The sequence below is a fragment of the Dromaius novaehollandiae genome, chromosome 2, assembly GCF_036370855.1.
Source record: "Dromaius novaehollandiae isolate bDroNov1 chromosome 2, bDroNov1.hap1, whole genome shotgun sequence".
Lineage (NCBI taxonomy): Eukaryota > Metazoa > Chordata > Aves > Casuariiformes > Dromaiidae > Dromaius > Dromaius novaehollandiae.
Window position 1 is genome coordinate 10,428,716 of NC_088099.1, and position 17,160 is coordinate 10,445,875.

A 17,160-nucleotide genomic window follows, 5' to 3' on the forward strand; every position below is an offset into this window, starting at 1 on the left:
GCTTTCTTCTTGTACTTTTAAAGTCTCCCAGCTTTTCCATGAGAGGTAACTCAAAAATTATTTTCCAGCCAAAGTATAAAAAAAGCCAGGTGTTCCAGGTTTATGCAAGTCTTGCATAGTCTTGAAATAAACATGTAACTGCCAAAATAACTTACTTTCACAGAAGAGTTTCGTAGAAGCATGGGGTTACTGTTCCTGTTTCAAGACAGGAATCTCATGGTATTTTGAGAGACCAAGTCCAGATCTCTCATGATTTACTTTGCTAAGGAGCTTGTTGTGGAAACAGCAAGCAATTTTTCCTGAAGGAATTCCAGAAGTGCTAACTTAAATTAAAACACGTGTCATCAGGAAGATCCTAGCAGGCTATGAAGTATACCTAGCTAAATGCTCAAAGCTTTTGGGAAGTCGTGGGGGCACCAGAGCACTTCTTTTCGATAGCCCATGAGATCAACTGCCAGGAAGTTAAATACAAGTATCTCTGCATCCATCACTGTCTGTCAAACCAGTTCTACCCCATTCTTCCATACCTCCAAACAGGAGTAACTTTGTAGTATCCAAGGTATGTATCAGGATCAGAGGGTAGTACCCATCTTATTCATCGGCTTAGCTATCCATTACATTTAAAAAGGCAGTTTTGTTTTCAGAAAAGGTTTCTCAGTTTTTACATTTTTATAAAGGTTTAAAGGTTTTTACATTTTTATAGATGAATCCATTTAAGACAGTAGCTCCATCATAACACAGGTAACTACAGCTCAATAAGCACTTTCAGTCAAAGTTCAGAGTCCCAGGTTCTTCATGCATGAGCACACTTCTCTGGCATGATTGACTGAGTATTAGTGAGCACCAAGGTCCCCACTAAGCACTCAAAAGTCAAAGATTCTGCAATTTTATACAGATTTTTATGGCTGTAGAAGAGATATAGAAGAATGCGATGGGGGTTCCTTGCAGACCAGTTTCAGACAATGTTTCTAAGAAAAATACAAGATTTCTTCAGGGAGTAAGACTTCAATGGCAAAATCATAAGGAATAGGTTAGAGAACACCACCAAAATAACTGTACTTGAGAAAAAAATCAGATTTTTTAGAAGAAATTCACTACTTTTTCCTTCTGTAGGACTGGCCACTTTTTTATTTTACCAGCTAAAGATTCGAACCTAATTTTGATGCTAGAACACAGCTTGAAGATACTTAAGATGTGGAACAACAGGAGGTAAAGGCAGGGAAGGCAGAAGTGTCTACTTTAAATTCTCCCCTTTCTTCCCTTCTCGAAACCTTTAATATTTAGACTGCCAGGGAGCCAGAGCGTAACCAGTGATGGCTGCCATCCACATCACCTTCTCACCAACAGCCATGCATCCTCACCGAGGGCTGGAGTGCCAGCTACAACACTTGCTGATCCTGCTCCGAGGGGTTTCAACGTGCTTCCCCCTGCCTGGGGTGATTACAGGGCACAGTGAAGGGTCTGACAAGTGCCAGAGCTCGCACAAGGGAGGGGATGGCAACTGATGGCGCAGGGACAAGGAGGGGACAATGCCGCAGCAAGTACAGTCAGGTCTGTTCAGGCTGCCGTGGAGCTGCAGACCAAGAAAGATCAGAGGTCTAAACAAGTTGTTCTGCTTTTCTTGGGGAGCAGAAAGGGAAGGAATTGCCCGTTCACTTGAAAAATAAAATGAAATTTGAACGCATAAAAAAAGGCTATGCTTACCTGCTTTTCTCTTGTATCTTGTGATTATGAAGTAGGAAACTATGTAGAGAACAGCAAATAGGAGAAAACAGATCTGGAAAGAAAAAGGTGTATTTGTTAGGTTGTGAAGAAATGCCTTGATTATAACACAAATAAACAGAAAATAATGTGCCAACAGTTTAAAAGCGGTATTGTGGTATCGTCAGATTGACAAAAGTACAATATAAAACAAGCGCTGACACGTTTTATATATTATTAACAGAAAGTTAAACAAGTATGAACAGCTCAGTTTAAAAAATATTTGTTGAAAAACAGCCAGCTAAGTTAGTCATAGTCCTAGATCTAAATGGAAGTGTTAGAATTAGTGCACTGATAGTTTTCTAAATAACACTGCACTTCCCAAATGAAGTTTTTCATGTCTTTGTATTTCCCAGGGAAAAACAAGATATCAGCACAGAGAAAAAAGCCACCTGCATTAAAAGACCAATTCGAAAAGACTCATGAAAATCAACATTGCCCAGAGCTGACACTTCACTTAAGCACTGAGCTGACACATCAAGTTAGTCCATCGGAACCAGCATGCAAACAACATTTAAATCAGTCCAGAAGGTGTTATATCAACTACACAGCTGCAAGTTTCCTCCAAGTTGAGAAAAAAAATACACCTTGTTTACACAGTGTCTCTTTAAAAAAAAAAAAAAAGCTTAAATCTGTTTGAGTTGTGACAGTTATCACCCTTTGTATCCCTTCAGGTGTAAGGTAAGGGTAATTTGCAATTGCATACATTACACAATGGGCTCTTGAAGACCTTCTTTGGAGTAAGCTGTCAATAGATGTGGAGAGAAGCAAGCAGTTGTGTTTTATCTTTCCTTTGTGTCTTAAGCCAAACAAATTCTAGGTGTCAACATCCACACAGGAGAAATTCATCCGCCTAAAGTTGGCATCTAGCCCTGAGCCAGTCGCACATTCAGTTAGCCTTTGCAGTCAGAGAAGCCTAGGGTACAACTCCCCTCATCATGACATAGGGACCTTGCTCAGGTCAGAAGTGCCCCTTTCTCTCCTTGAGCCCAGGGCAACTGGGATCAGATTGTTTCTAAGATTCAGCATTGGAACATAGAAACACTAAGGCAAGACCAAAACAGCTACAGCATGTTGCAAAGACGGGAAGAGAGGAATCATATGGCAAGATAGCTTTAACCTTGCAAGACCTTGAGGAAAAAAAACGCTCAGCATTGCTTCCTAATCTTATTTGCTGATGTCTGTTAAAAATATAAGTCAGTCAGAAACTAAACAGCAAAGCGTGGCATTCTGCAACGCAGCGGCCCCTAACCTTCACTGGTACTTGAACGGTGACAGTGAACAGTGCTGTGCACCAGCGTATTTGCTCTTTTTATAAGCCTGCAGGAAACATTATCCACACACCACAAACTGAGAAGTTATTTCAGATATCTGAACTGTTAAGATCCTTTTGCTTGCACACAATAACAGCAGTAACTAAGTGTGTCTCATAACACAGCACTTGCCCAGTTGAGTCAGTTTTTACTAGTAAAGCAAGTTTGCCCTACTGCCAAAGAGTTTTTAATGGCTCTGTGTATATCTGCAAAAGTGAGGGTAATGATATCCCGTCAACATTTACATCTGAAGAACTGCATCTCATCCAAACCAGCAGGATCAGACAGGAAGGGAGTATATTGCCTCATCAGGTAAAGCAGGGGTTTTTTTAATACTCAAAAATACACTGGAAGAGTTATTTGCCTTGGATGTTTTAGAAAATAAACAAAGTGTAGCCAAGTGTCTGATCACAGCATCTGGATGCCCACAACTGCCCTACTGACTCCCCCCAGCAGTAGGGCCGTGCCATAGGTCTGAGGCTGGCAATTCAGCTCATTTGCTGAGCGGGCACTACAGTGGTGATATTTCAAATATAGATGCTAAGAATTAAATTTCATAAGTAGACCTCTGACTTCAAATACATAATCTGTATAGAGTTCACTACTCTAATTCTCCAGAAGTTGCTTCAAAGAGGAAGAGGTTTTTGATAAAGAAAAATAATTTAACAAAAAAATCATATTGGTGTATTTTCGAATCAGAAAGAATGAATGGTAAAGTGAGAACAACCTTTTGAGGCTACTCTGAGACAACTTCTGCCGTCAGTAATAGATAATGCTGTGCCAGTGCTGAAAAAAAAAAGAGTCCTTCTCCAAGTTTCCAGTTCCTCTGAAAACTAGACCAAGCCTACAGATAGCAGCATCTAATTTTAGGCATCCACCCTTGAAAATTAGGTATCATATACAGGGTCAGTAAAATTCTTTGCAAGCTGTAAGACCAAATAATCTGGTTCCTGATTTCAAAAAATAAATTTTTGAACAAATATGATACAGTTAAGCTCATTTTGGTCTTAATGTGACAGTCTTGTTTGTATCTTCAAAGAAATAGCTGACTTATTTCATCCATACCACACTTGAAGTGAAAAAATGGGAGATCCTGTACTTAGAAAGTCCCACTGAGATAACTGAGGTATTTTGAGGGCACAGTATCAGAAAGCTGTCCAGTAACATGAACTGTCAAATGCTGCATTTCTAGTTTTAGATGACAGCTACTCTGCAATTCAGCAATAAGGTGTAATTATATAGCTTGGTGTGATTGACACACTACTTCTGCCAGAATTGCAAACAATTTTGTGACTAAATATTTGATAAAAGTTATTTATTACAGAATATACACAATTTTTTCAATGATCAACATGAGAAGAAATAAGCAAGTTCTAATCAATACAAATGTTAGGATCTTAAGAAGTAAGGACAGCATTCAGAAATGGTAAGTTCTTTATACCAAGCAAAACAAGTCAACAAGCAAACTCAAATATCCCTTCAGTCTCAATTTATAGTTGGTGAACCCTACGATCCTGAAGCATTTGTAACCATGCATGCTGAACAGCTTTCTAAAGCAAGTAGCAAAAGCCAGCATCCTAACTATTTTTAGAGTTGAACTCAGTTAAGTTGGGGAAAAGGAATGTGTTGCCCATGATAGCAGAAGAATAGACTCCACAGTCCAGTCATGCTGCAATCCTGCGTTCTTACTCTTCAGACTGCTTTTTGTTTCAGGATCTTTTTGTACTGCAGAAAATACAGCCCTTATTTGTACTTGTTCTAGTTTCAATTCATGTTTCTTTATTATGCATGACAGAGTTCGTATGCAGTACTCCAGATAAGGTCTTATGGCTGTGTATAATAGTACTAACCCTGCCTCTCTCTACTGAAATTACTTCAATCCACTCACCTTGAAAATCACATTAGTAACTTAAAATTACACTCTGATCACCAAATCCATCCATGTTGTCCTCCCCAATTGCTTCCAGCTGATGAGCTCTCAACTTACAGCAGAAACTCATTATTTGGGTTCAAGTGCATCACATTTATTTTCCCAAAAAACACACCTGAACTTCATACTACATCTATTATTTCAGGGTAATCCAATCTTTTCTGTGCAATGTTCTAAGCCTCTTGTATTGACTACATCTTCTAGAAAGCTGATAGTGGTCTAAAAACAGACATTTTTACTTCATTTTCACGCAAGTCAAGCAAGACTGCTCTTAATACTGATACCTGAGGCACTCTCACAGTAGCTTTCTTCCAGAACAACACCTATTGCCACATACACTACAGACAGTTTCTTATTTACTTCACAGTTCCTCTTTTGAGGCACACCTCTTTCAGCTTAGCTAATAGCTGCCTACGTGTTTCCTGGATACAGCCCTTGGCATAGGCAAGAAAGGGACAGTCTAACAATATTCCCACAGCTTCAAACTCACCCGTCTTAACAGCTCAACAACAACAACGCTCATAGCTAGGTAGACGCACTGAAATAGGACATGATTCCAAGAAGCACATCATACACAAAACTTCATTAATGATCTTCTACCCAGGAAAAATTTAAACAAAGGAAATTAAGAGCAATGTGAGATTTTTATATTGTTAGACCCAAACAGCCAGGCAAAGCAGTTTTTAATAACTTTTCAGGGTTGGTGTTCACACTCTGCACCACCCAGCCACTGAAAACAAAACACATGAATTCTATGCCAGACCTAGGGGCTCCCTTTCAACAAGTGGCACAGTAAGACAACTGTGGACTTTGCGCATATAATTCATATAACATCTCTGAGTGGAAGAAATCCAGCCTCTAATAGGTCAAGCAAAAGAAATCCATCTTCCCTTGGAGTTCTTCATTTGAGAAAGGAAGTGCTTTATGCTTCGACTTAGGGTACACATGAGGCTTGCCAAGTGAGGCTATGTCTAGAGATGCCCTGCGCTACATGCTTAGGTATCCTGTATCCACCTCTTCCATAGAGGGGCCCATACTTTTGGATCCGTACCAGACAGCTCTAAACTCCTGTGAGGACGGAGTTGCAGACAAGCCACATGCATTTCAGTTTGTGTGCGTCACAGGTGCTGGCGCTGCAGATTCTGACGTTAAATACAAAAGCAACGAATGTCTTACTAACTCAAATTACCTTGTACTTACCTCACTGGCAGTTACTAAAGATCAACTGACATTAATTTGTCCACGTGGATGAACTTCAACACTTTAACACTGAAATTTATGGTTTGGATTGGTAAATCATCATCTCCTGTTGCGACTGCTAGAGCTACACTTTCATTCTAAGAAAGAATGCACTCAGAAAGCATAAGCTGCTTTTTAATGTGAAGAAAATTGAGGAAAACACATCAATCCTGTAAGTTTTCTTGATACACAGAATACAGCCATCATTCCCAGCTGTAATTAGTGCATGCATACTAACAGCTACATTTGAGTGTACAGAAAGATCAAAACCTTTTTTTTTTTTTTTTTTTTACATGACATTATATTCTCCAATTGCTGTGCAGGAAATACAGCTGTAGTTTTTACTAGAGAAAGCACACAACTGCACTGCCCAATAATTGCCGAGTACCTGTCCAGCAGCATGCCCCGGCAGCAAAGATGACCAACAGCATGCTGAGCTATGTTAACATACGCACAACCAGTAGGTAAAGGGAAATAATTACCCTCTTCAGTCAGCAGTTGTTAGATCACATCTAGATACTGCACCCAGTTTTGGGCCCCCCAATATAGGAAAGAGATCGATACCTGGAGTCAGTTCAATGGAAGGCCACTAAGATGGTCAGAGGCTGGAGCACCTGCTCTGTGCTGAGGGACCTCAGCTGGTTCAGCCTAAAGATGACAAGGCTTTGGGGGGGGTGGGGAAACTTGAGAGCAGCCTGCCAGTTCCCATGAAGAGGTCTTTAAGAAAACAGAGCCAGGCTGTTCAGTGTGTGCCTTGTGGGAGGATAAGGCACAACAGGCACAAGTTGAAATGAGAAGTTCAGACTGGATAAGAGGAAACCCCCAGAAGGACAGTCAAGCAGTGGAACGGGTTGTACAATCTCCATCCCTGGAGATTTTCAAGACCTGACTGGATAAAGCCCCAAGTAGCCTGGCCTGAACACGTAGCAAACCCTGCTGAGCAGATCAGGCTAGAGTCAGCACCCCTTTCTATTATCCTGAATAATTTCATACCAATAGAAAGTTTGACACCTCACAGTTGACACTTCTCCAGTCCACTTATGAAAGTGTTTAGAACCATTAGTCCAAGCACAGACCTTTGCGCGACTGTCCTGCTAACACCCTTCTGTTACAAAAACAGGAGCTTCTTATTTCTACCCTTTTGTTTCCTGCATTTAAAAGAAAGCCTGCCTCAGCTGTTAGGTTAGTCTGACTGACACAGCTTGCAAACAGACATCACCCATCACCCCACTCACTCAAATACCAGCACGCTGACTTTCCTCCAGTGTTCAGGGATTTCCCCATGGGTTCACGGTTCTCCGAGGGAGAAGGCAGGGTGTTATCTACAATAACACTCTAGAGAACTCCTCTGCTGGCAATTTGAAGATTGGCAAATAAGAGTTATCTGACCCTGACAAGCTTAAAAGCATCTAACTTCAATAAGAGTAACACTTTCAAGCATGAGAAAGTCAAAGTGGCCAAGCGATCACTTCTTCCTACTTGACTGCATGTTAAAGATTAGAACAAGGAGAGTAAGTGTGGAGGAGCAAAGCAGACATGGAGCAGTCAACAGCATTTTAATTCGCTATGTATGAAATAAAAGATCAAGAAGTTTCAGAGAATTAAGGAATAAAGGGAATAACTTTATTTCGTAGTATTATCTATGCTAGAATAAAAAAAAAAAAAAGATTACTGCTATTACATCCAACCAGCATTATACTGTTCAAAGGATATGGGAGAAAAAGGCTATACACATACTGAAGAATATCTCCACTGCTTGCAGTTCTTTTACAGCATGTGTCCTTTTCCCTAAATAGAAGAAAAAAGCACAGAGGAAAGAAGGCAGAAGTCAATCTGTGTAACATCACACTGCAGAATGCTTAAGAATGTTTAAGCATTAGAAACAGAACTCCAGATGTGTTCCTTGAATATGATTACTACCTACAGAAAAGCAGTACTGTTATGCTTCTAAGGTTTAATTTCAATAACAACATAGCATTGTACACCCACCTATTGAAATTACCTAGAAAAAACATGCACACATATATTTATATGTATATACATACACCCCCCACCCCCAAGAAAACTACAATTTTAAGCTCTACTCCACATTTGACCTTGGCATTCACAATATGATCTGCTTTGGACATGCCATTTCACTCAAAATGAGATATGAACCATTTATTCTTGAAAACTGTATTTTGGGGTTAGCTTTGCTCAATTTAATTCAACAGAACAGGTTTATACACTTAGTATGACATGCAAAATTCAAACTCGTGAATGTCAAGCACATCTTATGACTACAGATGGACTACCCACTAACACAGCCCTCCCAAACAATGATTTCACCCACATATATTTTAAGACTCCTCTCAGGACCTCACTTTGGCCGAAGACATGCACAATAGGTCGACCCACCCTTTTTCTTGTTGGTTCCTAAGTTACTAGAAAAAGAAAAGTGGTTCATAAGCTGGGTGTCTGGAATTGCTCACAGAGGAAAAAATCCCAGGATCTAACAGAAAGCCAAAATACATCCTGCATGCTAGGAATACAGCTCAGTCAAAGATGAAGAACAGCCTCTATAGCCCCAGAGAACGTAGTTTCCATATATCATTCACTTAAAAATTGTCTTCAAGCTACCTTTACCAGCAGCAGAGCCCCACTTCAAGCTAACAAAGGAATTCAAAGCAGTTACAGATTTGTCAGCTTTTACATTCACTCTTATACATTTAATGGGAATGTATTTAGGCTACTGGATAAAGGAAAAAAAATTACTCATCTCCTCACTAGATTTCTAATCTAAAGATGAACACTCATTTTCTAAGATTCCTCTACAAGCCATAGTAATAGGTCCGATATATCTTTGGAAAAGCTACTGTAGTCTATACCATTCAAAATATACATTCAAAAACTATGACCCCAAAACATTTCACACTGGCACTGAAGGATTGCAACATTGTTATCAATTAAACTCAAGAATATTTTTCAGAATTAGTTTAAGATTTAAAACACTCTCTGGAATTAACACCACTATCACTGACCTAGATCACGCAATATTCTAACATCGAATGAAGGCATTATTCGATGTTTTTACAGCCAAACTACAATAGTCATTTATATTATATGTAGCCATTCCATTAAAAAAATCCTTTTTGGTGTTAAAAAAAAAAAAAAAAAAAACACAACTGATAAGGAAGCCTCATCAATACAAAATTCTTAAACATTACCTGTTTGCATTAATGCAACTTGTTCAGCTAATATTAATTTCCAGTGCAAGATGCATCTATCTCAGAAGATAGTTACTGAATTTCCTCTTCCTAGTGTATCTAAAAATCCTCTCCCTTTTCTTCCCACACGTACATATTTCAGAGTTAAGCAGCACATTCAGTTTTTCCCAAAACAAAGCCATGTTTAAACTACAATGCATGTATGTTTTTATAATTTCCCCAATTATGGAGACTTCTATTCCATTAAAATTGGACATTAGTGTAAGTTATCAGTCTCAAAAACTTAATAAATTTTAGACATATTGTTACTGTCAAATTTAAAGCAAACTCATCAGCATCAAGCCTTCATATCAGCTAAGTATGTCAAAAATAGAAAGCATGATTAGGTAATGGAAAACATGGGACACGCGAAACAGACACTTGAGATGAACAATAAAACTGTGAAGCAGCATGTTTAGATGATAATCGTGGAGCCTACCACTAGAAACCACACCGCTCTGAGCGAACAGATTGGCAATGTGTGTCTGATCCTCTCTCCACTCTAGCATTGCCACCATCTCCTCCGCTACTTTGCTGCACACTTTACTCGCCACTCAACCCTCCTTAACATCTCGAGACACCTCCTTCAGACACTCTTGACTTACAGAGTCAGCCTCACACAGCATCCCTACAGCGTAGCAAAGGCAGAGATGTTCATTATAACCCCTGCTACTTTCCACTTATATCTTACCATTTCATTCAGATCCATCTAATACTTCACCAAGTACGTCCAAACAAAACCCTTATTTTGGATGTTTGGTTTTTGGGGGGCAGGGAGAAATTAGACATAAGCTTGCTGAAAAGTTGGTTTCCACACAGACTACAACTATTGAAAACTCAGTTCAAATGCACTTAGAAACTCTAGCTGAAAAAGCAAAGTAGTCAGGCCTAGGTTCAGAGAGAAAAAAAAAAAAGAGCAAAAGAAAAAAGCTTCAGCTCATAAATTTCCCCCACTTAGGTTTCATACTCATAAAGAGCCCCTTCCCAAGTTTGCATTGATACTACTTCATTTTGCATAAATCAGTCACTGTCTGAAGTAAACGTGGCTCCTGAGTCTAGTTACATTCACCCAAGTAGTACACCCTGGCTAGAGCACCTGCTGCTACAAGTGCAAAGAAAACTTGTACATCATTTTTGGAAGACTTAACTCAAACTCCACACTACATCCACACTGAGCAAGGATTTAAACCAACCTTCCACATTCAAAGCAAGTGCTATAATCTCTGAACCATCCTTCTCCAACTTAGTTAATCCTGTCCTTTTTTTCCCACTGCTTTTCTTTAAGAAAGAAAAAACCACACACACACAATCCCACACAAACCAAAATAAGTAGCATCAAATTAACTAGTGATGTGGAAACAACAGTTGGTTCTTTTTTTTGATGATGATTTGTCTCAGCTGCTGAGCTGAAAAGTACCATTATACTAACCTAATCTAGATGTACTAGGTCAGCACCTCCACAGCTTTCCCTGGCTCAGTTTCTAACATACCTTCCTGCTTCCTTCATAATAAATAATTGCAACTACAACACAGTAAAATAATACGTACGCTACAGTACATATGGTAAAGAACACAGCGACACAATCTGTTCAGCTAGCCACTCAGACCAACAGAAACCACACCAGACAGAGCAGCTGCGGTCTTGTACAACAACTTGATGTGTTTGCTATCAGTTCCTTCACCATCTCTTAAATCCTTGCTGCACCTGGTCATTATCAAGACTAAACTTTTTGTCAACTGCTACTACAAAATAAACACATTAGTATTCAAAAGGAATTATTTTGAACTGTTATGGAGACAATTTTTTACACTTCAGTCTTCCATGCTTTTCTGTAAATGGAAAAAGTGGACCTCTCCAAAAGTTGATTTATTTGGGGAATAAGCATCTCTAGTCACTTGTCTCAGCCAAGTATTTTGAGATTCCTATTGATTCCAGCTGGATGCATCAGGACTGACCTCAGGCACTGGCAGACAAGAGATGGCTCATCACTTCTTAAAGAGGAGCACAGCACCCATGTTTACAAAGTAAAGGTATATTTAAGATGATACAACGATGCCAACACTTTATATACATAATTATATGTGCACCCATCTTTCAGGTTTACAGCTCATGCCACTGCCATAAATACTCCTTTATTCTTTATTATAATTCCTTTCCAAAACAGAAAAAAAAGCAAGTTGAGAAAGGCAGGAAAAAATTACACATGAGATAAGAAGCAGCTTAAGATACAAGTTATTACTCAAATTTTCAAAGCATGGATAAAGACTGAAAGGCATCAGTTTTATGGAATAAGAGAAACTTGTACAAATATCCAAACAAAAACATTTAAGCATTTGTAATGTTTGTTCTCAGAAGTCCCCAGTGCTTCTAATCAGCATTTCCTTTCTGGCCCAGCATTACAACATCGCTTCTAGCATAAAAAAGGCTCTGTGAGGACATACAGCTTTTGTCCATGGCATAAATTTACGGAAGCAGGACTGGTCAGGAACAATGCCACATTACCAACAGGACTACAGGGCTCTCATGTGCTTTCTCATTTTACAGCCACATATGGGACAAGTGCCAGCAGTAATCGCACTGCACTAGTTCATATAGAAGAAGAATCCTAAGCATCTCTCTGCCCTGACAGAGAAGCAGACCAAAAAGAAAAAGTGCAAAAAGAAACAAAAGCAGAAAACAAAGCTAGTGATAAGTGAGAATTTGTGATCAAAAATCCAAAACACATACACAGTTGCAGCTATCTAAAAAGACCTTTCTAAACTGTTGGAAGTTATTTTTAGATATGGAATTTGTCCCCCTATTAAATATCCATCACATCACCTGTAACAGGGAAAAAAAACTTAATATAGCTGAAGGAAAAATAAGTTTAAAAGCAATACATTTTAAAAGAGCCCTCTTGTAAAGGAAATTGCATTAAGTAGAGAAATCAGTTTTTTCGAAGTATCCAGCATCTGAAGTCTAACACCTCCTAAAACACTTTGCCCTTCATATGAAAGCATTAGACATTAATGATTAAACTACATAGTATACTAGATTCAACATCTGCCTGGACTTGCGTGAAGCTATTATAATTCTAATAGCCCTTTTGTATTTGAACTTATTCTACCAGGACTGATTTTTCTCATCATGTATTTAGTATAACTAAGTCACTTCCAAATATACTAGACCTGTTCTTAAGCTTTCTAACTAATAATTTTATGGCTATCAAATTGTTTTCTTCCGCAGTTTCCCCACAATATAAATGCAAGCACACTGCATTTATTTTGCCAAGGAAATGTGATAATCAAGTGTATGCATGTATTGTCACAAACTCAAAAGCCTTTATTCTGTAAAGGGAAAAATAATATCAAAAAGTACATCTAAATTAAAAAATAAACCAATATCAGAAAAAAACTCAAACTGAAAAAGAATAAGAGTATTTTAAATAGCAAATACAGAGAAACACAAAGACAGAAACAAACCATTGCACTTCTATAGTTTGGTTTGAAATAAACAGTGCACAACAATACCAGCAGAAATTGGAACATTTTATAACTATGTTGTATAAACAGATATAATAACAGGACATTTAGGAAAAACAGTTCCCCAAAAGCTTAAATATCTTCCGTGAACGTGCAGGATCTCAGCACACTCTAAATGAATCCATGGGATCAAGAAAGGCAAACCAGGAGTACAAAAATAACAGATAGTATCAGACTAACAAAACATTGCCTGGCCTTTGCAGCCTACTACATTCTTTTACAGAACTGTTGTTCAAATACAGAACACATCCACCCTCCTGTATTTTGTAACCAACTAAAGCTGTTTTTCAGCAAGATGTCCCTTTCAATTAGGACCAAGCACAGTTCCAGCTGCACTGAAGTCAGGGCTCCCACTCACTTGGAGCAAAATCATGGCTCTGTTATGTCTCCAGTCTCTTACATTGGGTTTTCAATCTCAGTGTTTACTTTTTATTTTAAAATGACTTCAATTCTGAAAGTGTTCAGGTTTTTTTCAGCAACTCTTCCAAACAAGAGGTCCTCAAAATAGCAGATTTACATTTGAAGAACCATGCTGAACCTAGATTAGAGAGTTAACCTCCTATCAGTAACACAGCAACAAAACACAAGGTAGACTAGTTTCTTGCAAACAGGTACACTCCTGCAGGAACAGGTACCACACCGACAGTCCAAACAAGAGGTCAAGAGATGACCAGGCCTCAGTTCAATCATGTATTAGGTCATAGAGAGAGTCACGCCAAAAGTAGGCCATGGGTTTATTAAAAACCTTGTACTACCCTTGTTCTATCTATAAGCATGTCAGAAGTATTTCTCTTTCAGAAGTGGAACTATCAGAAGTTGGTACCTACAGAAAAAGAGACAGACATCACCAGCAGAAGGATAATGGGCTTTTGATATCTGTTATATAACACAATTTTATGGAAAAGTTTGTGATGTGCCAGCTCAGAAAACAGATAAAATAGAAATGAAGCATTACACTGAAGTGAAGTTTAGCATGACTTTCAAACCTCATCAAAAAGCAGAATCTATAAATTCTACAACCCATCCATTTAAAGAAGAAAATAAAGAAATTTGAGAGACAGAAAAAAAAAAAAAAAAACTTTAATCGACATCAACTCACTTTGACTCCTCTCCTGAAAATATTATCTTCCAGTAAAACAAAGACTGTGCCAGATGATAAAGGTCTCCAAAGGCACTAGGGTATTGCCAGATTGCATAAACATGACACATTTGTATAAACAGGCAAGTAGACGTTCCCTCCACTCTAACACTACACAGCAAACTTTGCATCCTTCTGTTAACAGCACCACTGCCTCCACCACGCCTGCAACTGGAATGAAAGTCCTGTCCATCTATGAAAGTGGAACACATTCCCTCCTCCAGTTGAGAGAGGGATTATTATATCCACTTCCCTTGCTTACAGCACAATTTATTTACACAGCACTGTTTTTTTGCTTATTTTAATAAAGGATATTCACTGTGTAAATTCATGACCAGCAAGGGCAGAAGTGGTTGTGGAGGGGATGTTATCCTAACGCTACGTGTAAGCAATGTGCTTGATGTACTTCATTATGCTTAAACTGACCATAAGGGAAACAGAAGTCCATGCAACAGTCATACTTGCAATATACTTCTGCGGCTCTTTAAGACCTACAAGAAAGCTGTATATGAGACTGTCTTACTCAGCTGCGGATGGCAACAATTCATACACTCATAAAACCCTGTGGTCTTTATATATAAATTAAAGACAAGAACACAACTGTACCAATGCATGGTTTAGAAGGGATATTCTAACTGCTACCCCCACTGCTCAAACAGTAACATAGATGGACTGTCACTAAACTAAAGGTCAAAGTACAGGTTCAAGAACAAGAAATTTTTCACTGAATATTCTGCCTCCACTGTCCAAGTAAAGCATCACTGTGCCTCTAAAAATACATGTTCATGATGTCATATGTGATTTCTCATAAGACTACATGGATGAGTTAAACACTTTAGGGGGCTCAAAAAGCTTTAAAGTAATCGTAGCATAGATGACTCCTGCCTTTAGGATTCTACAGATTTTGACTATATGTGACAATAGCTGGAAAGGCTGCACATAGCCATTCCTTCAAACTCAAAATTTGTGCATCTTCAAAGTGCAAAAGCATGATACAGAGCATTTTATACGCTGGAACAGGCCTCTGGTGGACAAGAGAGTAAAAGAGATATTTAGAGCACAAACAAATACACATGGAAAAATGGATACCAGAGAAAAAGATGGATGCTAGAATCCAGAAGAGATACCTGATTTGTAAATAAATCTATGTTTTTATATCACAAATGAGATAAAGATAATGCTTAAGGACTTCTTTACAAAAAGAAAGGATTATTCTTTCACGTCCCCTCCATTGGTCATTGCTCCCGCAACATACCGCATGTCTACTCACAGAAAAGGAAAGGTCCAGAAAAGTCTCTTTAAATAAGAGGTCTCTTCATACAGACTTGTTCTGTATTCTTAAGAAAAGAGTTTCAGAAAATATAATACTTTGCCAAACAGAAAGAGTTCTTAACATTTGGATTCTTAAAACATACAGAAGAAATGAACACATCAGGGATCCAGCCAGGTCTGCTTTATAAAATAACTGATTTATGTGGGCCCCTGGAGAGGTTAGCAGTGATATATGATTGTCTCTTGATACAGCTGAAAAATAAATCTAAGTTATGAAATTATATTTTTGTTCAAGAAATCCATTTTGATACACTAGTAACTGCAATGAGAAAGGAATTAGCCAGACAGTCCAGTTGGGACGGCATGTGGCAGAACGAAACTGCATGACCCTTATGTGCAGCATGTATTTTCTTCCCTTAAGGCAAACCTCATCAAAACATCCCTCTAGGCTTTGAACAGTCCTGCAAAAGGTCACAAGGCAGTCCAGGAGCAAACCCGTAACAGCTCATTCTGCATTTAAGTTTTACTTCTGCACTTGACTACAGGATGTCGGGGAATATGAGGCAGCACAGGAGCTGCGTGCCCTGTATTTCTCCGCTGGGAGAGCGTGGGGCGCGCAGCAGCGCTGAGAGCGACCCCGGGGGGTTAGGGAAGCACGAAGGTAACACGCGTCCCCTGGGACCAGCGTATCCTTGCAGCTGGCAGCGAAGGGCAGGAGCGCCGTAATACCGCAAGCAGTAGCGCGGGGCCCCCCGCACCCCCCAGAGCCGCCAGGCTGCACTGGAAGGCGGAGGCGAGCGGGCTGCGGCGCGCGGGAGCGCAACGAGAGGCGCGCACGCCCCGGCTCCCCGCGGAGCGCGCCGCCAGGGAGCCGTGCCCTCCCCGGCCAGCCACCACCGCCGCGCCCGCTGCCGCCGCGCCGCGCCGGGCCAGCAGAGCCCGATGGGCACGGGCGAAACGGAGCCCGAGCCCAGGGCCGCGGGGGGGGGCCGGGGCAGGGCGGGGGGCGGCGCGGCGCCTACCGTGTACTCCCGCACTTGGCTGTGGAAGTTCTGCTCGCGGATGGTCACCTCGTCCGCTTCCATCCTTCATAGTCCCGCGGCCCCCGCGCGCAATGGCGGCCGCCGCCGCCGCGCCTGCTCCTGCCCCCGCCGCGGCGGGCGGGCCACCATGGCCGGCGGCAGCGCCGGCTGCCCCCCCCGAGCCCTGGCGACGGCCCAGGAGCTCCGGCGCAGCGCTCGCGGCGGGCTCTGCCGCTCTGTCACCGTCCGGCGGGGCGCGGAGGAGGAGGAGGAGGTGGAGGAAGAGTGGGGAGGACCCACTCAACCCCTCCGCTGCGTCACGACGTAACGTCCCTGCGCGCACACTGGCCCCGCCCCCAACCCCCCCCGGCGGAGGGGCGGGGCTAGCGCGGCCAACGCTCCGCCTCCCGAGGGAGGCGTGGCCAAACCGGCCCCGGGGGTGGCGAGGGCTGGACTTAGAACCGAGAGGGAGGGAGAGGGGGCGTGCCAAGACCGGAGGCGGGGCTAAAGGGAAGGCGGGTGTGGAGAGGGGGCGTGGCCGTGGCGGGGGCGGAGCTAGAGGACTGGGCGGGAAGCTGTGAGAGGAAGGCGGGGGCGGCCTCCTGGTTTTAGCGGAATCGGGGCGCTTTGTGCCCGTTCGGGGAGAGCTCTGGTGGGGCGCTGGCGCAGATAAATGTATCGTGGGGGCAGCGTGTGTGGAAGGGCAGAGAGGCTGCTG

The 17,160-nt window shown here is 41.2% G+C and overlaps 1 protein-coding gene across 1 annotated transcript in view; it reads right to left on the bottom strand.

Moving 5' to 3' along the window:
* Positions 1-16,801, bottom strand: part of LMBR1 (limb development membrane protein 1) — a 72,351-nt gene extending 55,550 nt beyond the window's left edge. Inside the window, exons 1-2 of the mRNA XM_026102993.2 lie at positions 16,443-16,801; positions 1,705-1,777 (exon numbers count right to left, since the gene is read on the bottom strand). Coding sequence (XP_025958778.1) covers positions 1,705-1,777; positions 16,443-16,505 — 136 coding nt within the window. The 5' untranslated portion in view covers positions 16,506-16,801. The remainder of the gene's footprint in view (positions 1-1,704; positions 1,778-16,442) is intronic.
* Between the last annotated feature and the right edge of the window lie 359 nt (positions 16,802-17,160).